At 53.5% G+C, this 22,116-nt stretch overlaps 1 protein-coding gene across 1 annotated transcript in view; it reads left to right on the top strand.

Annotated features, from left to right (window-relative positions):
- Positions 1–22,116, top strand: part of LOC142908169 (msx2-interacting protein-like) — a 102,068-nt gene that overhangs the window by 34,556 nt on the left and 45,396 nt on the right. The window contains exon 2 of the mRNA XM_076058470.1: positions 853–1,545. Coding sequence (XP_075914585.1) covers positions 853–1,545 — 693 coding nt within the window. The remainder of the gene's footprint in view (positions 1–852; positions 1,546–22,116) is intronic.

The raw sequence follows: 22,116 nt of genomic DNA, 5'->3' as shown, positions 1-22,116 counted from the left end.
CTTCAACGTGACTTTACCGAAAGAACCAAGAATATGAATTGCTGCAGTCACGAAAGCTTTAAATCAAAATTTAGCCAGGAAAGTGTCATCATCATTATTATTATCAAGGAGCACCACGCAACTTCAACGTAACTTAAACCCGTGTCATGGGACCTTTCTTGTCCAGTATCAAGATATAAGAATGGTGATGTAGCCCCTCGCAGCACCGTGCTATAAATGCCCCAACAGTGGCATTGTCCTGGTGCTTGTTCCGTCTTTTGGCGTTCTCTGGACTAACACTGCCACCCCCAACGCTCACCTCTCACCACCACCACCACCTTGCCATCTCCTCACCACCACCACCTCGCCACCACCCCCCACCTCACCACCACCACCCCCACCACCACCACCACTTCACCACCACCTCACCACCACCCCTCACCACCACCCCTCACCACCACCACCCACCCCCCCCCCCATCTCACCACCACCCACCCCCCACCTCACCACCACCACCCCCCACCACCACCACCACCCCCCACCTCACCACCACCCACCCACCCCCCCCCATCTCCTCACCACCACCACCTCACTACCCCCCACTTCCTCACCACCACCACCACCCCCCACCTCACCACCACCACCCCCACCACCACCACCCACCCCCCACCTCACCACCACCCCTCACCACCACCACCCACCCCCCCCCCCCATCTCCTCACCACCACCCACCACCCACCCCCCACCTCACCACCACCCCTCACCACCACCACCACCCACCCATCTCCTCACCACCACCTCCCCCCACCTCACCACCACACCCACCACCACCACCACCCACCACCACCCACCCACCACCCCCACCACCGCCAGGTACGGCCGCGTGGAGAGCGTCAAGATCCTGCCCAGGCGCGGCTCGGAGGGCGGCGGCGTGGCGGCGTTCGTCGACTTTGTGGACATCAAGAGCGCGCAGAAGGCCCACAATGCATCTCACCAGATGGGCGAGCGCGAGCTGCGCACCGACTACAACGAGCCCGGCGCCTCGGCCGCCGCCTCCGCCGCCTCCTCCGGCGCCTCCTCCGGCGGCTCCGGCGGCGGCCGAGGCGCCGACCACCACGACGGTGGAGGGGTGGGCGGCCCGGTCGGGGCTGCGGGGGCGACGACGTCGTCGGCGTCGGCGTCGGCGCAGCCGGGAGCCGCCGGAGCCGCCGCCGGAGCCGCCGGAGCCGCCGGAGCCGCCTCCGGCCTCCTCCTCCTGCTCGCCGCGCCCTCGGCGGCCGCGATGGCGGCGGCGGCGGCGGCGGCGGCGGCCCGGGGCAGCCGCGGGGCCGGAGGGCGCGGGGGCGGAGGGTCCTCTGGGATCGGCGGAGCGATGGCGGCGGGGGGAGGAGGAGGAGGAGGCGGTGGAGGCGGCGGAGGCGGAGGAGGCGGTGGAGGCGGGGGGGGAGCCGCGGCGATGAGCGGAGACGGCGGTGGAGGTGCGGCGGGGGCGAATCTTTCCGGTTACCCGGCGCCGGGTTTGCACCACACGCGGGGGGACGGAAGATACGACAGGAGGCTCGAAGGGTGAGTATCTTTAACCCGCCCGCCCGAGTCCACCACCGCGCAGCCCGGAACGCTCGCTCGCTCGCTCGCTCGCTCGCTCGCCCCGCGATCGGAGCCGAGACTCGCCGCTCGCCGGCAAGGGGACCCGCGGGGTTCACGATGGTCGTGTGGGTGGGTGGGGTTCATGATGGCCCTGTGGGTGGGTGGGGTTCACGGTGGCCGTGTGGGTGGGTGGGGTTCACTGTGGCCGTGTGGGTGGGTGGGGTTCACGGTGGCCGTGTGGGTGGGGTTCACGGTGGCCGTGTGGGTGGGTGGGGTTCACGGTGGCCGTGTGGGTGGGGTTCACGTTGGCCGTGTGGGTGGGTGGTTTTCACGATGGCCGTGTTGGTGGGTGGGGTTCACGGTGGCCGTGTGGGTGGGTGGGGTTCACGGTGGCCGTGTGGGTGGGTGGGTTCACATTGACCGTGTGGGTGGGTGGGGTTCACGGTGGCCGTGTGGGTGGGCGGTTTTCACAATGGTCGTGATGAGCCTGGGAGTCTCTTTGGGTTTCCTGTGTGGGGTTAATCTTGGCCTTGTCAGGTTCGTTGGTATATTCGGTTCATAATTGGCCGGTGCTGTGGAGCTGATGTACGCATGGATTCATGAGTGAGCTAGAGAAGAGTCCGGGCTGATGTTGGTACAGGAGGATGTGGAGATGAGTGGTCAACGGATCACCCTCTGTGGAGGAGGAGGTTAACTGGGCAGTACCAGGCTAGGTGCACCTTGAGGCTACCGGGCAGTTTGGAAGGCAGTCGCTCACAACGAGCGGAGCGCCGGGTGGCTAAAGCACAGCAGGTTGGCACAGTAGGGGGCACAGGTGGTGCATCAGCCAGTCATTTCAGTCAGTCGACCCGTGGCACCTGGGTCTGCCCCGTGACCTCCTGCCAGCGGGCGTTCGACACTTCACGTGGCCTCAGGGTGCACATAGCCTGGCACAAGCGTCGTGGTGACGTCACCGCCGCTTAGTGGCGAATGGCGGTTGTTGTTGTTGTTGTGCGTGTGTGCGGGGAGCGGTAGTGTAGCGGTTTAGCGCTTTGCTGCGCTATGATTCCCGCTCACGGCCAACACCACCGGTGACGATTATCTGAACCGGTCCAGGGCCCTCCCCTCGGTCGACTCAAATGAGTAGTACCTGGTGCGGCGGTGCGTAGCAAACATGGCTGGCACTGGGGAGACAAAGGCGGCCGGGCGTGGTGCTGGCCACCCAACTCCCTGCGTGTGGATGGCCGGCGGCGGCGGTGGTGGTGCTAGCGGCGGTGGCGGTCGTGATCTCCGGCTAGCGCGGGCATCGTGCCAACACCGCCACCACCACCACCACCGAGAGGAGTCGCCGGTTGTCGGCATTGAGCGGGATCTGTAACCGCGGTCGCAGTGGCGGGTGGAGGGAGGAGGGAGGGAGAAGCCGAAGACTTTAAAAGCTTCTCGCTCCGTCGACCTTGTTGAGGTTTATTGTCTCCGACCGGGGCAGCCGCTGGAAAACGCCGCCGGTGAATGGTTGCGTCCGTGATGATCGTGAACAACTCGCGCGCCCCACCACACACACACACCACCACCACACACCACACGCACACACACACCACCACACGCACACACACACACCACCACCACACACACACACACCACGCACGCCACATCACAACCACTCCACCACGCCGAGGTAGGTTTGAGAAGTTGGGGGGGGTGGAGGTGGCAGTCCAAAAAGTGGCGGACTTGGATATATACGACGCGGCACCGGCTACGGATTCTGCCAGGCTGCGTGACGCTGGTGGCGGGTGATGGTGGTTGTGGCGACGGTGGCGACGGTGGTGGCGACGGTGGTGGCGACGGTGGTGGCGACGGTGGTGGCGACGGTGGTGGCGACGGTGGATTTTCGGAGGAAGGCTACGTTACGATCTCCGCCATCAAGTTCTCCCGGGATCTGCCTACGATTTCAAACCGTGGATCGTGATCGCCAAAATCCGTGGATCTAGTACCGGGGACTGCCTACGACTCCAGCCACCGCTCGCTACGAACTCACGGATCTCGTACCGGGGACTGTCTAACATTCTAGTGACCTCTCGCTACGAACTCACGGATCTCGTACCGGGGATTCTATGATTCCAGCCACCACTGACTACGAACTCACGGATCTTGTACCGGGGATTCTACGATTCCTGTCACCGCTCGCTACGACCTCACGGATCTAGTACCGGGGATTGTCTATGATTCTAGTCACCGCTCGCTACGAACTCACGGATCTTGTACCGGGGATTCTACGATTCCAGCCACCGCTCGCTACGAACTCACGGATCTCGTACCGGGGATTCTACGATTCCTGTCACTACTCGCTACGAACTCACGGATCTAGTACCGGGGACTGTCTAACATTCTAGCCACCTCTCGCTACGAACTCACGGATCTCGAACCGGGGATTCTACGATTCCAGCCACCGCTCACTACGAACTCACGGATCTAGTACCGGGGACTGTCTACGATTCTAATCACCGCTCGCTACAAACTCACGGATCTAGTACTGGGGACTGCCTACGATTCCAGTCACCGCTCACTACGAACTCACGGCTCTAGTACCGGGGATTGTCTACGATTCCAGTCACCGCTCACTACGACCTCACGGATCTTGTACCAGGGATTGCCTACGATTCCTGTCACCGCTCGCTACAAACTCACGCATCTAGTACCGGGGATTGTCTACGATTCCAGTCACCGCTCACTACGACCTCACGGATCTTGTACCAGGGATTGCCTACGATTCCAGTCACCTCTCGCTACGAATCTCACGGATCTTGTACCAGGGATTGTCTACGATTCCAGTCACCGCTCACTACGACCTCACAGATCTTGTACCGGGGACTGTCTACGATTCCAGCCACCGCTCGCTACAAACTCACGGATCTAATTCCCGGGACTGCCTGCTGTTCTAATCACCGCTCGTTACGAACTCATGGATCTTGTACCGGGGACTGTCTACGATTCTAATCACCGCTCGCTACAAACTCACGGATCTTGTACCGGGGACTGTCTACGATTCCAGTCACCGCTCGCTATGAATCTCACAGATCTAGTACCGGGGATTGCCTATGATTCCAGTCACCGCTCACTACGACCTCACGGATCTTGTACCAGGGATTGCCTACGATTCTAGTCACCTCTCGCTACGAACTCACGGATCTAGTACCGGGGATTGTCTACGATTCCTGTCACCGCTCGCTACAAACTCACGGATCTAGTACCGGGGATTCTACGATTCTAGTCACCGCTCACTACGACCTCACGGATCTAGTACCGGGGACTGTCTACGATTCTAGTCACCGCTCACTACGACCTCACGGATCTTGTACCGGGGACTGTCTACGATTCTAGTCACCGCTCACTACGACCTCACGGATCTTGTACCAGGGATTGTCTACGATTCCTGTCACCGCTCGCTACAAACTCACGGATCTAGTACCGGGGACTGTCTACGATTCTAGTCACCTCTCGCTACGAATCTCACGGATCTCGAACCGGGGATTCTACGATTCCAGCCACCGCTCGCTACGAACTCACGGATTTAGTACCGGAGACTGTCTACGATTCTAGTCACCGCTCACTACGACCTCACGGATCTTGTACCGGGGACTGTCTACGATTCTAGTCACCGCTCGCTACAAACTCACGGATCTTGTACCGGGGACTGTCTAACATTCTAGTCACCGCTCACTACGACCTCACGGATCTTGTACCGGGGACTGTCTACGATTCTAGTCACCGCTCACTACGACCTCACGGATCTTGTACCAGGGATTGCCTACGATTCTAGCCACCTCTCGCTACAAACTCACGGATCTAGTACCGGGGATTGTCTACGATTCCTGTCACCGCTCGCTACGAACTCACGGATCTAGTACCGGGGACTGTCTAACATTCTAGCCACCTCTCGCTACGAACTCACGGATCTCGTACCGGGGATTCTACGATTCCAGCCACCACTCACTACGAATCTCACGGATTTAGTACCGGGGATTGTCTACGATTCTAGTCACCGCTCGCTACGAACTCACGGATCTAGTACCGGGGACTGTCTACGATTCCAGCCACCGCTCGCTACAAACTCAAGCATCTTGTACCGGGGACTGCCTACGATTCCAGCCACCGCTCACTACGAACTCACGGATCTAGTACCGGGGATTGTCTATGATTCTAGTCACCTCTCGCTACGAACTCACGGATCTAGTACCGGGGATTCTACGACTCCAGTCACCGCTCGCTACGAACTCACGGATCTAGTACCGGGGACTGTCTACGATTCCAGCCACCGCTCGCTACAAACTCACGCATCTACTACCGGGGACTCTACGATTCCAGCCACCGCTCGCTACAAACTCACGGATCTAATTCCCGGGACTGCCTGCTATTCTAATCACCGCTCGTTACGAATCTCACGGATCTTGTACCGGGGACTGTCTACGATTCCAATCACCGCTCGCTACAAACTCACGGATTTAGTACGGGGGACTGCCTACGATTGCAGTCACCGCTCGCTACGAACTCACGGATCTAGTACCTATGTAACCCAAGCAACCCACCGTCACCAAAACGTGGATGTTATTTATTTCCCTGGACTACACCGGATCAGCGCAGCGGTCTCTCGCCAACGCCAACGACAGCTGTGAAGTCCAGAGGAGGACTCTCGGATTACCCACGTAGCAACGCCACAAATCGTGGATAAAGGCCACTCGCTTGTTTACTTTTGTCACGCACCGGGAAGTGCTCCGCCGACTTCTGCTCGGTGACGACGACGGCGGCGGTGGTGGTGGTGGTGGTGGTGCCGGCGCCGGTGGCGGCGGTGCCGTGGTTGGTTGGGTGGGGCCGTATGCTCGGCGATCGGGCGCCACGCCGCGCTACGGACCCGGCGGAGGCCCGACTTCGATTCCCGCGCTCACGGCCAAAGTGCCGCTGGCTCGCTGCCCGCAGCACTTGCCCCCCCCCCCCCCCCCCCCCCCCCAACAGTCTGTTAAGGTCTTCTTTGGTCCGTTCGGGAAAGGTCGCGTGGAACGCGAATGAAGTAATTGAATGAAATGGGACAATGAAATTCCCACGACGTTTCGGCCACAACACACAAGTAGCCTTCTTCAGGTTGAAGGAACGGACCCGCCGGGGACGACGGCGCTTCAATGAACACCGCTAAGATCCGTAGCGTCTTTTAAGCTCGGTGGGAGGCACCCTTGACAAAGGAGTTTACATGTTGGAACGGGATAATTTAGCGTTGAAATAGCCGAGGGATTAGCTAATCCCTCGGCTATTTCAATGCGAAATCGATTATCCTGTTTGGCCGAAACGTCGTGAGAATTTTATTGTCTTTTATTTTATTATTTTATTCTCATTCTACGTGGTGGTGACTTTGCCGAAATAACCAAAGACGATGAATCCTTGCAGTCACGAAAGCTTTAAATCGAAAGTCTGTTAAGGCTATACTTGGGGGACCTATGTCTTTGTTTTTGTGGTGGTGGTAGTGGTGGTGGTGGTGCTGATGGTGACGATGATAAGGACGGGACGGGGGGGGGGGGTGATGGCTTCAAATCGCACAAAAATCCCAGCCTTTGCGATTTGCTAATTGCACTCTTTGAAATTGCGATTTCGATTTGAAATCGATTAACTGCTCAGCCCTAGTTCCAGAGGCCTGTTGTTCGTAAGTCTGACTTTACCCCTGTCGATTACAAACGGTGTTGTACGGCATGCACACTATAAACACGGGGGAATGGCTTTAAAAGTTGTATAATCTCCTGTGAATGTAGATGCCACTGGTTCTTCACGTCCTGCAGATGTAGATGCCACTGGTTCTTCACGCTCTGTAGATGTAGATGCCACTGGTTCTTCACGTTCTGTAGATGTAGATGCCACTGGTTCTTCACGTTCTACAGATGTAGATGCCACTGGTTCTTCACGTTCTGTAGATGTAGATGCCACTGGTTCTTCACGTTCTGTAGATGTAGATGCCACTGGTTCTTCACGTTCTGCAGATGTAGATGCCACTGGTTCTTCACGTTCTGCAGATGTAGATGCCACTGGTTCTTCACGTTCTGTAGATGTAGATGCCACTGGTTCTTCACGTCCTGTATATGTAGATGCCACTGGTTCTTCATGTTCTGTAGATGTAGATGCCACTGGTTCTTCACGTTCTGTAGATGTAGATGCCACTGGTTCTTCACGTTCTGTAGATGCCATTTGTTCTTCATGTTCTGTAGATGTAGATGCCACTGGTTCTTCACGTTCTGTAGATGTAGATGCCACTGGTTCTTCACATTCTGTAGATGAAGATGCCACTGGTTTTTCACGTTGTGTCGATGCCACTGGTTCTTCACGTTCTGTAGATGTAGATGCCACTGGTTCTTCACATTCTGTAGATGTAGATGCCACTGGTTCTTCATATTTTGTATATGTAGATGCCACTGGTTCTTCATAGTCTGTAGATGTAGATGCCACTGGTTCTTCACGTTCTGTAGATGCCACTGGTTCTTCACGCTCTGTAGATGTAGATGCCACTGGTTCTTCACGTTCTGTAGATGTAGATGCCACTGGTTCTTCACGTTCTACAGATGTAGATGCCACTGGTTCTTCACGTTCTGTAGATGTAGATGCCACTGGTTCTTCACGTTCTGTAGATGTAGATGCCACTGGTTCTTCACGTTCTGCAGATGTAGATGCCACTGGTTCTTCACGTTCTGCAGATGTAGATGCCACTGGTTCTTCACGTTCTGTAGATGTAGATGCCACTGGTTCTTCACGTCCTGTATATGTAGATGCCACTGGTTCTTCATGTTCTGTAGATGTAGATGCCACTGGTTCTTCACGTTCTGTAGATGTAGATGCCACTGGTTCTTCACGTTCTGTAGATGCCATTTGTTCTTCATGTTCTGTAGATGTAGATGCCACTGGTTCTTCACGTTCTGTAGATGTAGATGCCACTGGTTCTTCACATTCTGTAGATGAAGATGCCACTGGTTTTTCACGTTGTGTCGATGCCACTGGTTCTTCACGTTCTGTAGATGTAGATGCCACTGGTTCTTCACATTCTGTAGATGTAGATGCCACTGGTTCTTCATATTTTGTATATGTAGATGCCACTGGTTCTTCATAGTCTGTAGATGTAGATGCCACTGGTTCTTCACGTTCTGTAGATGCCACTGGTTCTTCATGTTCTGTAGATGTAGATGCCACTGGTTCTTCACGTTCTGTAGATGCAGATGCCACTGGTTCTTCACGTTCTGTAGATGTAGATGCCACTGGTTCTTCACGTTCTGTAGATGTAGATGCCACTGGTTCTTCACGTTCTACAGATGTAGATGCCACTGGTTCTTCACGTTCTGTAGATGTAGATGCCACTGGTTCTTCACGTTCTGTAGATGTAGATGCCACTGGTTCTTCACGTTCTGCAGATGTAGATGCCACTGGTTCTTCACGTTCTGCAGATGTAGATGCCACTGGTTCTTCACGTTCTGTAGATGTAGATGCCACTGGTTCTTCACGTCCTGTATATGTAGATGCCACTGGTTCTTCATGTTCTGTAGATGTAGATGCCACTGGTTCTTCACGTTCTGTAGATGTAGATGCCACTGGTTCTTCACGTTCTGTAGATGCCATTTGTTCTTCATGTTCTGTAGATGTAGATGCCACTGGTTCTTCACATTCTGTAGATGAAGATGCCACTGGTTTTTCACGTTGTGTCGATGCCACTGGTTCTTCACGTTCTGTAGATGTAGATGCCACTGGTTCTTCACATTCTGTAGATGTAGATGCCACTGGTTCTTCATATTTTGTATATGTAGATGCCACTGGTTCTTCATAGTCTGTAGATGTAGATGCCACTGGTTCTTCACGTTCTGTAGATGCCACTGGTTCTTCATGTTCTGTAGATGTAGATGCCACTGGTTCTTCACGTTCTGTAGATGCAGATGCCACTGGTTCTTCACGTTCTGTAGATGTAGATGCCACTGGTTCTTCACGTTCTGTAGATGTAGATGCCACTGGTTCTTCACGTTCTATAGATGTAGATGCCACTGGTTCTTCACGTTCTGTAGATGTAAATGCCACTGGTTCTTCACGTTCTGTAGATGTAAATGCCACTGGTTCTTCACGTTCTGTAGATGTAGATGCCACTGGTTCTTCACGTTCTGCAGATGTACAGTGAAGGAAAAAGTATTTGATCTCCCTGCTGATTTTGTACGTTTGCCCACTGACAAAGAAATTATCAGCCTATAATTTTAATGGTAGGTTTATTTGAACAGTGAGAGACAGAATAACAACAAAAAAAATCCAGAAAAACGCATGTAAAAAATGTTATAAATTGATTTGCATTTCAATGAGGGAAATAAGTATTTGGCCCCCTCTCAATCAGATTTCTGGCTCCCAGGTGTCTTTTATACAGGTAACGAGCTGAGATTAGGAGCACACTCTTAAAGGGAGTGTTCCTAATCTCAGCTTGTTACCTGTATAAAAGGCACCTGTCCACAGAAGCAATCAATCAAGCAGATTCCAAACTCTCCACCATGGCCAAGATCAAAGAGCTCTCCAAGGATGTCAGGGACAAGATTGTAGACCTTCACAAGGCTGGAATGGGCTACAAGACCATTGCCAAGCAGCTTGGTGAGAAGGTGACAACAGTTGGTGCGATTATTCGCAAATGGAAGAAACACAAAATAACTGTCAATCTCCCTCGGCCTGGGGCTGCATGCAAGATCTCACCTCGTGGAGTTGCAATGATCATGAGAACGGTGAGGAATCAGCCCAGAACTACACGGGAGGATCTTGTCAATGATCTCAAGGCAGCTGGGACCATAGTCACCAGGAAAACAATTGGTAACACACTTCGCCGTGAAGAACTGAAATCCTGCAGCGCCCGCAAGGTCCCCCTGCTCAAGAAAGCACATATACATGCCCGTCTGAAGTTTGCCATTGAACATCTGAATGATTCACAGGACAACTGGGTGAAAGTGTTGTGGTCAGATGAGACCAAAATGGAGCTCTTTGGCATCAACTCAACTCACCATGTTTGGAGGAGGAGGAGGAATGCTGCCTATGACCCCAAGAACACCATCCCCACCGTCAAACATGGAGGTGGAAACATTATGCTTTGGGGGTGTTTTTCTGCTAAGGAGACAGGAGAACTTCACCGCATCAAAGGGACGATGGATGGGGCCATGTACCATCAAATCTTTAGTGAGAACCTCCTTCCCTCAGCCAGGGCATTGAAAATGGGTCGTGGATGGGTAGTCCAGCATGACAATGACCCAAAACACACGGCCAAGGCAACAAAGGAGTGGCTCAAGAAGAAGCACATTAAGGTCCTGGAGTGGCCTAGCCAGTCTCCAGACCTTAATCCCATAGAAAATCTGTGGAGGGAGCTGAAGGTTCGAGTTGCCAAACGTCAGCCTCGAAACCTTAATGACTTGGAGAAGATCTGCAAAGAGGAGTGGGACAAAATCCCTCCTGAGATGTGTGCAAACCTGGTGGCCAACTACAAGAAACGTCTGACCTCTGTGATTGCCAACAAGGGTTTTGCCACCAAGTACTAAGTCATGTTTTGCAGAGGGGTCAAATACTTATTTCCCTCATTAAAATGCAAATCAATTTATAACATTTTTTAAATGCGTTTTTCTGGATTTTTTGGTTATTGTCTCTCACTGTTCAAATAAACCTACCATTAGAATTATAGACTGATCATTTCTTTGTAAGTGGGCAAACGTACAAAATCAGCAGGGGATCAGAAACTTTTTTCCCTCACTGTAGGTGCACTGGTTCTTCACGTTCTGTAGCTGTAGATGGCACTGGTTCTTCACGTTCTGTGGATGTAGGTGCCACTGGTTCTTAACGTTCTGCAGATGTAGATGCCACTGGTTCTTCACGTTCTGTAGCTGTAGATGGCACTGGTTCTTCACGTTCTGTAGATGTAGGTGCCACTGGTTCTTAACGTTCTGCAGATGTAGATGCCACTGGTTCTTCACGTTCTGTAGATGTAGATGCCACTGGTTCTTCACGTTCTGTAGATGTAGATGCCGCTGGTTCTTCACGTTCTGTAGATATAGATGCCACTGGTTCTTCACGTTCTGCAGATGTAGATGCCACTGGTTCTTCACGTTCAGTAGATGATGATGCCACTGGTTCTTCCCGTTCTGTAGATGTAGATGCCACTGGTTCTTCACGTTCTGTAGATGTAGATGCCACTGGTTCTTCACATTCTGCAGATGTAGATGCCACTGGTTCTTCACGTTCTACAGATGTAGATGCCACTGGTTCTTCACGTTCTGTAGATGTAGATGCCACTGGTTCTTCACGTTCTACAGATGTAGATGCCACTGGTTCTTCACGTTCAGTAGATGATGATGCCACTGGTTCTTCACGTTCTGTAGATGCCACTGGTTCTTCAGGTTCTGTAGATGTAGATGCCACTGATTCTTCACGTTCTGTAGATGTAGATGCCACTGATTCTTCATGTTCTGCAGATGTAGATGCCACTGGTTCTTCACGTTCTACAGATGTAGATGCCACTGGTTCTTCACGTTCTACAGATGTAGATGCCACTGGTTCTTCACGTTCTGCAGATGTAGATGCCACTGGTTCTTCACGTTCTGTAGATGCCACTGGTTCTTCACGTTCTGCAGATGTAGATGCCACCACGGCCATCTGTTGCACGGCGGTGAACCTTACGGATTCTCGGTCCGAACAGGCACCTTGGACATACAGGCGAGGTTTGTTCGTATCTCTGAACGTTCGTAAGTCGATGTGTTCATAAGTAGAGGAGTCCCTGCATTCATGTTAAGCAAACGTTCAATTGATGGGAATTGCCCGTGCCGTTGTATGGGAGAAGCTGTTAATAACGATGGGTCCACACACACACACAGACGCACAACAAAGACAAAGATAGATTTAAAGCTTTCGTGACTGCTAGGATCCATACTCTTTGGTTCTATTGGGTAAAGTCACGTAGGTGAAAATAAAATAACAAAAAAATTAACAAAAAAATCACGACGTTTCGGCCACAGCACAAGCGGCCTTCATCAGGTGAAGGGACGAGACCCGTCTGGTAGGACAGCGCTGGAGTGGGAGAAACCACGCTCAGATCACGACCGTGATCTGGAGTGGAAGAAGCCACGCTCAGATCACGACCGTGATCTGGAGTGGAAGAAGCCACGCTCAGATCACGACCGTGATCTGGAGTGGAAGAAGCCACGCTCAGATCACGGTCGTGATCTGGAGCGGAAGAAGCCACGCTCAGATTCACGGTCGTGATCTGGAGTGGAAGAAGCCACGCTCAGATTCACGGTCGTGATCTGGAGTGGAAGAAGCCACGCTCAGATTCACGGTCGTGATCTGGAGTGGAAGAAGCCACGCTCAGATTCACGGTCGTGATCTGGAGTGGAAGAAGCCACGCTCAGATTCACGGTCGTGATCTGGAGTGGAAGAAGCCACGCTCAGATTCACGGTCGTGATCTGGAGTGGAAGAAGCCACGCTCAGATTCACGGTCGTGATCTGGAGTGGAAGAAGCCACGCTCAGATTCACGGTCGTGATCTGGAGCGGAAGAAGCCACGCTCAGATTCACGGTCGTGATCTGGAGTGGAAGAAGCCACGCTCAGATTCACGGTCGTGATCTGGAGCGGAAGAAGCCACGCTCAGATTCACGGTCGTGATCTGGAGTGGAAGAAGCCACGCTCAGATTCACGGTCGTGATCTGGAGTGGAAGAAGCCACGCTCAGATTCACGGTCGTGATCTGGAGTGGAAGAAGCCACGCTCAGATTCACGGTCGTGATCTGGAGCGGAAGAAGCCACGCTCAGATTCACGGTCGTGATCTGGAGTGGAAGAAGCCACGCTCAGATTCACGGTCGTGATCTGGAGTGGAAGAAGCCACGCTCAGATTCACGGTCGTGATCTGGAGTGGAAGAAGCCACGCTCAGATCACGGTCGTGATCTGGAGCGGAAGAAGCCACGCTCAGATTCACGGTCGTGATCTGGAGTGGAAGAAGCCACGCTCAGATTCACGGTCGTGATCTGAAGTGGAAGGAGCCACGCTCGGATCACGGTCGTGATCTGGAGTGGAAGAAGCCACGCTCAGATTCACGGTCGTGATCTGGAGTGGAAGAAGCCACGCTCAGATTCACGGTCGTGATCTGGAGTGGAAGAAGCCACGCTCAGATTCACGGTCGTGATCTGGAGTGGAAGAAGCCACGCTCAGATTCACGGTCGTGATCTGGAGTGGAAGAAGCCACGCTCAGATTCACGGTCGTGATCTGGAGCGGAAGAAGCCACGCTCAGATTCACGGTCGTGATCTGGAGTGGAAGAAGCCACGCTCAGATTCACGGTCGTGATCTGGAGTGGAAGAAGCCACGCTCAGATTCACGGTCGTGATCTGGAGTGGAAGAAGCCACGCTCAGATTCACGGTCGTGATCTGGAGCGGAAGAAGCCACGCTCAGATTCACGGTCGTGATCTGGAGTGGAAGAAGCCACGCGCAGATTCACGGTCGTGATCTGGAGTGGAAGAAGCCACGCTCGGATTCACGGTCGTGATCTGGAGCGGAAGAAGCCACGCTCAGATTCACGGTCGTGATCTGGAGCGGAAGAAGCCACGCTCAGATTCACGGTCGTGATCTGGAGTGGAAGAAGCCACGCTCAGATTCACGGTCGTGATCTGAGCGTGGCTTCTCCCACTCCAGCGCTGTCCTCCAGACGGGTCTCGTCCCTTCACCTGATGAAGGCCGCTTGTGTTGTTGTTTGGCCGAAACGTCGTGATTTTTTTTGTTAATTTTTTTGCTATTTTATTTTCACCCACGTGACTTTACCCAATAGAACCAAAGAGTATGGACGAAGATCTCCGTCTTTTGGGGGCATCCATTTGGTGCGTACGCATGGAGGGAGGAGGTAGGGCGTTCACCCAAATGGCGGCGGGGGGGGGGGGTGTTGGGTCTACTGACAATGTACGTACGCACAGGGAACGGGGGGGTGGGTGAAGCCTCGAGATCAATTTGCCTACGTGCGGATTCAAATGAGTTGGATAGTTGTCCCGGCCGTAGATGCCACTGGTTTAAACACGTGAAATGTTATCCGTCCCCGATCGTTTCTGCGTGGATTGAACATCGGCCATTCTACAGGATTGGGGGTGTGGGTGTGTGGGTGTGTGGGTGTAAAAAAATACAGCGATTGTGGGGGGGCATGGGGGGGCATGGGGGGGGTCAGGTTTTGACAGATTTGATTCCGTACGAGCTCGCCCAATGTCTGGCGCCCCCTTTGGGCAAAGTCGCGTTGGATGGGCTCAGATTCCGGCGTTGAGCGATGCCGTGCTTCCGCTTGGGTTGTGGTCGAAACGTCGTTTGTTTTTTTTTTAGCCATTTTCTTTTGAACGCCATGACTCTACCGACAAACCCGAACACAATTACGAATTCCTGCAGCCTCTGTTGGGGCAAGTGCCGTTGGTCGCCGAGTGGCAACAGCAGCGCCTGTTAAGGCCGGCACTGTGGCACACATACACACACACAGAGAGAGCGGGGTTGTATGTCCAGCACCACCACCACCACCGCCACCACCGCTGCTTGCTTACAACACCGCACCAGGTACTCGTTTGAGGCCGAGTCAACCTATGGGAGGAGGCTCAGGGTCCGGTTCAGATGATCGCTGCTGTCAGCGGTGTCGGTGGAGGTGGCGGCGATGTGTCGGGGAGTCGAGTTTGGTTGGGTGCCTGCCGGGGCCTCCGTAGCACAGAGCGTTAACCACTGCACCCACCGCTCCCCACACACACGCACACACAGTGCGCTAACCACTGCACCACCGCTCCCCACTCACACACAGTGCGCTAACCACTACACCACCACTCCCCACACACACACAGTGCGCTAACCACTGCACCACCGCTCCCCACACACACACACACACAGTGCGCTAACCACTGCACCACCGCTCCCCACTCACACACACACAGTGCGCTAACCACTGCACCACCGCTCCCCACTCACACACAGTGCGCTAACCACTACACCACCACTCCCCACACACACACAGTGCGCTAACCACTGCACCACCGCTCCCCACACACACACACACACAGTGCGCTAACCACTGCACCACCGCTCCCCACTCACACACACACAGTGCGCTAACCACTGCACCACCGCTCCCCACACACACACAGTGCACTAACCACTGCACCACCGCTCCCCACACACACACAGTGCCCTAACCACTGCACCACCACTCCCCACACACACACAGTGCGCTAACCACTGCACCACCGCTCCCCACACACACAGTGCGCTAACCACTGCACCACCGCTCCCCACACACACACAGCGCGCTAACCACTGCACCACCGCTCCCCACACACACAGTGCGCTAACCACTGCACCCACCACTCCCTACACACACTCACAGTGCGCTAACCACTGCACCACCGCTCCCCACACAAACACACAGTGCGCTAACCACTGCACCACCGCTCCCCACACACACACAGTGCGCTAACCACTGCACCACCGCTCCCCACTTGAACTACGCCTACTTCACACACACACACACAAGTGGCCTAGCGTGTGTGGATGCTGGATCTGGGCTCAAAAGTCGCGCAGGTCTGTTGCGGATACCGGGGGTGGGGTGGGGGGTGCGAGGGGGGTGGGTTTACGGACACGTTGCGGATACCGGCGATGGATCCTACGAGGTGGGAAATGTGCGGATACCGGGGATATGTTCACCAACCGACTGGACCGTCCGGCAAAAAAAAACCAGCCCCTCCCCGGGGATGGCGAGGCGAGTCCGGATATCGGAGGTGGATCGACGGTGACAATTTGCGGATATTGGAGAGACCGGCTCAGCGGACCAACAAGAGGATTACCAACGGCCTGACCCGGATTGAGCAGACGCATGCGGATATCGGAGTTCGGCCTGGAGGTGGATACGTTACGGATACCGGGATGGATATCATCACCACCACCACCACCACCGCCAGCAACGTTGTTTGTGGACAAGTGCGGATACCGGCTTGGAGGATTACGTGACGGCGGATATCGGGATGGATAACCTCGCTCCGTCTGGTGCTTCAGCCGTGCTCGGATATCGGGGCGGATAAACCTCACTCCATCTGTGGTCCTTCAAGCCGTACTCGGATATCGGGGCGGATAAACCACACCGTCTGTGGTCTGCCAAGCCGTACTCGGATATCGGGGCGGATAAACCACACCGTCTGTGGTCCTTCAAGCCGTACTCGGATATCGGGGCGGATAAACCACACTCCATCTGTGGTCTGCCAAGCCGTACTCGGATATCGGGGCGGATAAACCACACTCCATCTGTGGTCTGCCAAGCCGTACTCGGATATCGGGGCGGATAAACCACACTCCATCTGTGGTCTTCCAAGCCGTACTCGGATATCGGGGCGGATAAACCACACTCCATCTGTGGTCTTCCAAGCCGTACTCGGATATCGGGGCGGATAAACCTCACTCCATCTGTGGTCTTTCAAGCTGTACTCGGATATCGGGGCGGATAAACCTCACTCCATCTGTGGTCTTCCAAGCCGTGCTCGGATATCGGGATGGATAACCTGGCTCCGTCTGGTGCTTCAGCCGTACTCGGATATCGGGATGGATGACCTCACTCCATCTGTGGTCTGCCAAGCCGTACTCGGATATCGGGGCGGATAAACCACACACCGTCTGTGGTCTTTCAAGCCGTACTCGGATATCGGGATGGATAAACCACACTCTGTGGTCTTTCAAGCCGTACTCGGATATCGGGGCGGATAAACCACACCGTCTGTGGTCTGCCAAGCCGTACTCGGATATCGGGATGGATAAACCACACCGTCTGGTCCTTCAAGCCGTACTCGGATATCGGGGCGGATAAACCACACTCCATCTGTGGTCTGCCAAGCCGTACTCGGATATCGGGATGGATGACCACACTCCATCTGTGGTCTTTCAAGCTGTACTCGGATATCGGGGCGGATAAACCTCACTCCATCTGTGGTCTGCCAAGCCGTACTCGGATATCGGGGCGGATAAACCTCACTCCATCTGTGGTCCTTCAAGCCGTACTCGGATATCGGGATGGATAACCTCACTCCATCTGGTCTGCCAAGCCGTACTCGGATATCGGGGCGGATAAACCACACTCCCTCTGGTCCTTCAACCCTTACTCGGATATCGGGATGGATAACCGCACTCCATCTGTGGTCTTTCAAGCTGTACTCGCATATCGGGGCGGATAAACCTCACTCCCTCAGTGGTACTGGCAAGCCTCGTTTCGGATATTGCGTCCGGCGCCCTGGTTGGCGGCTTGCGATGAAGACTCGTTTTGGCGGATGCCGGGGGGTGGTGGTGGCCGCCACCGACGGCTTCCGGATATCGGGACCAAAATCTCTTATAAACGAGGGGGGGGGGGGGGGGGCGGGGTTCCGCCACGGAGATCGTGGTGGTGGGGTGGGTGGGGTGGGCGAGAGATGGGGCGAGAGACACAGACGCTCCAATCCTCGCAAATCCTCGGCCATCGCGACGGGAGTGCGGAGTTTGGATTTACCACAGCCGAGGGGGAGAGGCCGGGCGGCGGTGATGGCGGTGATGGCGGTGATGGCGGTGATGGCGGTGGTGATGGTGGGGCGTGCCGTCGGTCGTCTCTCGGCCCCTTTGCGAAGAGGATCGTCGCCATTGGTGTGTGGGGCGGGGGGCGGGGAGAGAGGGGGCAGAGCGAGAGAGAGAGAGCGGGGGTCACGGCGAAGGTTTCCCCCCGCCCCCAGATCGTCGTCGTCCGCCACTAACCACCACCACCACCACCTCCTCCTCCTCCGCTGCCCCCTGTAGTCCCCTCACATCCATCCATCCCCCTCCCCTACCCCCCCCAACATCCGCCTTGTCTAGAGCGTTACCGGCCGCCTGCATCGACCGCAGGTCAGTGACCGCATCTGCCACCACCACCACCACCACCGCCGCCACCACCACCACCGCCACCACCGCCACCACCACCATCACTGTCGCACCCTCGTCGATTGCCGCCCCGCTCATTGAGGTGCTTTGCCGTTTGGCGGTGAGCGTTGGGGGTGGGGTGGGTGGAGTGGGTGGGTGGGGGAGAGAGATGATGAAGGGAGAGAGTGGGGCCAGAATGGTGAGAGGGTAGGAGAGAGAGAGAGAGAGGGGGATGGGGGGGGGTACAGCGGAGAGAGGGGAGGGAGAGGGGAGAGAGAGGGGAGAGAGAGGGGAGAGAGAGAGGGGAGAGAGAGGGGAGAGAGGCAGGGAGAGAGGCAGGGAGGGAGGCAGGGAGAGTGGCCGGGAGAGTGGCCGGGAGAGTGGCCGGAGGCTGAGGGAGAGGGGGGGGGATACAGCGGAGAGAGGGGAGAGAGAGGGGAGAGAGAGAGGGGAGAGAGAGGGGAGAGAGAGGGGAGAGAGAGGGGAGAGAGAGAGGAGAGAGAGAGGAGAGAGAGAGAGGGGAGAGAGAGGGGAGAGAGAGAGGGGAGAGAGAGGGGAGAGAGAGGGGAGAGAGAGGGGGAGAGAGTGGGGGAGAGAGAGAGGGGAGAGAGAGAGGGGAGAGAGAGAGGGGAGAGAGAGAGGGGAGAGAGAGAGGGGAGAGAGAGAGGGGAGAGAGAGAGGGGAGAGGCAGGGATAGTGGCCGGAGTCTGAGAGAGAGAGAGGAGAGCGAAGGAGAGAAGAGAGATAATTATTTACGAATCTAACAAACTTTTAATCTTACCGGCGGGTAAGGCCCATCGCTGAGCCCCGTGTCGAGAAAGCGACGTGGCTATCTGTAACGATGTGTCAACACAAAAGTGGCCGATGTCGTCACGGGCGTGTGGGCACGAATAGCGGCCAAAATCATCATCTGACGGCGTTTGCTGTGCACGGAGACCCACGCAGGTGCACGGAGACCCTGGAGACAAAACTCACCGATGTTTTAATTTGACCAGGTAGGGTCAACCAAGCGGATTTTGATCTGGATTTGAAGGTTTCGCGACCGCAGGCATCCATACTCTACTGATTATTTCGGTAAAGTCATCACGGAGTAGGTAGAAAAAAATGAAAATAAATTAAATCACGACGTTTCGGGCAGCGCCCGTCATCAGGTGGTAGATCTCGGCAAGGTAAAAGGTCAAAGGTAAAAATAAAACAGCGAGCCTACCTTTACCCTACTTTTTACCTGACCACGATACAATCACCCTACCCTACCTTTTACCCTTCAGCAGGTGAGGTTAAAGGTTAAAAACAACGAGCCTACCTTTACCCTACCTTTTACCTGACCACGATACAATCACTCTACCCTACCTTGTACCCTTCAGCAGGTGAGGTTAAAGGTTAAAAACAGCGAGCCTACCTTTACCCTACCTTTTACCTGACCACGATACAATAAACTCTACCCTACCTTTTACCCTTCAGCAGGTAAAGTAAAAGGTTAAAGGTTAAAAACAACGAGCCTACCTTTACCCTACCTTTTACCTGACCACGATACAATAAACTCTACCCTACCTTTTACCCTTCAGCAGGTAAGGTAAAAGGTTAAAGGTAAAAAACAACGAGCCTACCTTTACCCTACCTTTTACCTGACCACGATACAATCACCCTACCCTACCTTTTACCCTTCAGCAGGTAAGGTAAAAGGTTAAAGGTAAAAAACAACGAGCCTACCTTTACCCTACCTTTTACCTGACCACGATACAATAAACTCTACCCTACCTTTTACCCTTCAGCAGGTAAAGTAAAAGGTTAAAGGTTAAAAACAACGAGCCTACCTTTACCCTACCTTTTACCTGACCACGATACAATCACTCTACCCTACCTTGTACCCTTCAGCAGGTGAGGTTAAAGGTTAAAAACAGCGAGCCTACCTTTACCCTACCTTTTACCTGACCACGATACAATAAACTCTACCCTACCTTTTACCCTTCAGCAGGTAAGGTAAAAGGTTAAAGGTTAAAAACAACGAGCCTACCTTTACCCTACCTTTTACCTGACCACGATACAATAAACTCTACCCTACCTTTTACCCTTCAGCAGGTAAAGTAAAAGGTTAAAGGTTAAAAACAACGAGCCTACCTTTACCCTACCTTTTACCTGACCACGATACAATCACCCTACCCTGCCTTTTACCCTTCAGCAGGTAAGGTAAAAGGTTAAAGGTTAAAAACAACGAGCCTACCTTTACCCTACCTTTTACCTGACCACGATACAATAAACTCTACCCTACCTTTTACCCTTCAGCAGGTAAGGTAAAAGGTTAAAGGTTAAAAACAGCGAGCCTATCTTTACCCTACCTTTTACCTGACCACGATACAATAAACTCTACCCTACCTTGTACCCTTCAGCAGGTAAGGTAAAAGGTTAAAGGTTAAAAACAGCGAGCCTACCTTTACCCTACCTTTTACCTTAGCACGATACAAATTGCCCGATTACAGGGTAATTGCTGGGGTACTACTACACATGAGCAAGGTTTCTAACAGGTGAATGCTAGGTAGGGCGCCTAATTAGTATAGAATTATCGCGATGATTACAATGTTTTACACGCTCTCATTTAACTCTGTTGTTGTTGTCGTTGTATACTCAAAACTTGTAACTCAGTTTTAACACAATTCCCAACGCGGTATCGACTGAAAACTTGGTTATATTTTGATTTAAAGCTTTCGTGACTGGCAGTAATTCATATTCTTAGTTCTTTCGGTAAAGTCACGTTGAAGGGAAACAACAAAATAATAAAAATATATATAAAACAATAAAAATTCTCACCAACGCACCTGAAGACGAGCGTTTGTGTTATGGTCGAAACGTCGCGAGAATTTTTATTGTTTTATATATATATTTTATTATTTTGTTGTTTCCTTTCAACGTGGTGACTTTACCGAAAGAACCAAGAATATGAACTTGGTTATGCTTGTGTCGTACTGATGCCAATACTATATTCTATCATGAGAAAAATGTGAAATAAATATCTTTAAGCATTTTTGTTTTCATATTTATACATACACACGTTATGTGTTTTCGGCTCGGCTCTAATTGTCCACGGTCGACCGGCGTTGGCTGTGAATTGGCCACGGGGGTCCCCTTACGTTCTGGTGAGCTTCGGGCCCACTTGCTTGGAGTCGTGGACCCTCGGAGTTCTGCCATTACGAGTTACGTTTCATAAAAGCGTGTTTAAAAAAAAAAAGTTTATATATTAAAAAAATATATGTTGCTTGTTAAATGGAGGCCACGGGCTGTGCCACACGGAGCTGTTAGCGGTAAACAAGGCCACCGTGTTTACCGGGTTAATGCTTCGAGCTACGTTTCCGCTACCGGGTAATTCTTCCGAGCTACCTTTACCCTACCCTTTACCTTACCCCCTTTGGCATGTCGACACCTTGACCTTTGTCCTTTTACCCGGGTAAAAATGGTAAATTACCTTACCTTGCCCCGAGGCCTGTCGGGTGGAAAAACCACAGCAGTGAACAATTGCTGGAGTGGGCAAGAGGAGGCCGCTTTGTAGCAGGTGGCTTTGACCACGTGGGAATTCGTAGCAGCCGAGCGCGTGATGCCGATTCTGAACGTGGAGGGAAAAACCGGAGGGACCCGGAGACAA

This window comes from Petromyzon marinus (genome assembly GCF_048934315.1).
Source record: "Petromyzon marinus isolate PM22_M1 ecotype Great Lakes invasive population chromosome 75 unlocalized genomic scaffold, UKy_Petmar_22M1.pri1.0 chr75_unloc.3, whole genome shotgun sequence".
NCBI lineage: Eukaryota > Metazoa > Chordata > Hyperoartia > Petromyzontiformes > Petromyzontidae > Petromyzon > Petromyzon marinus.
This window is presented reverse-complemented; position numbering and strand designations above follow the sequence as displayed.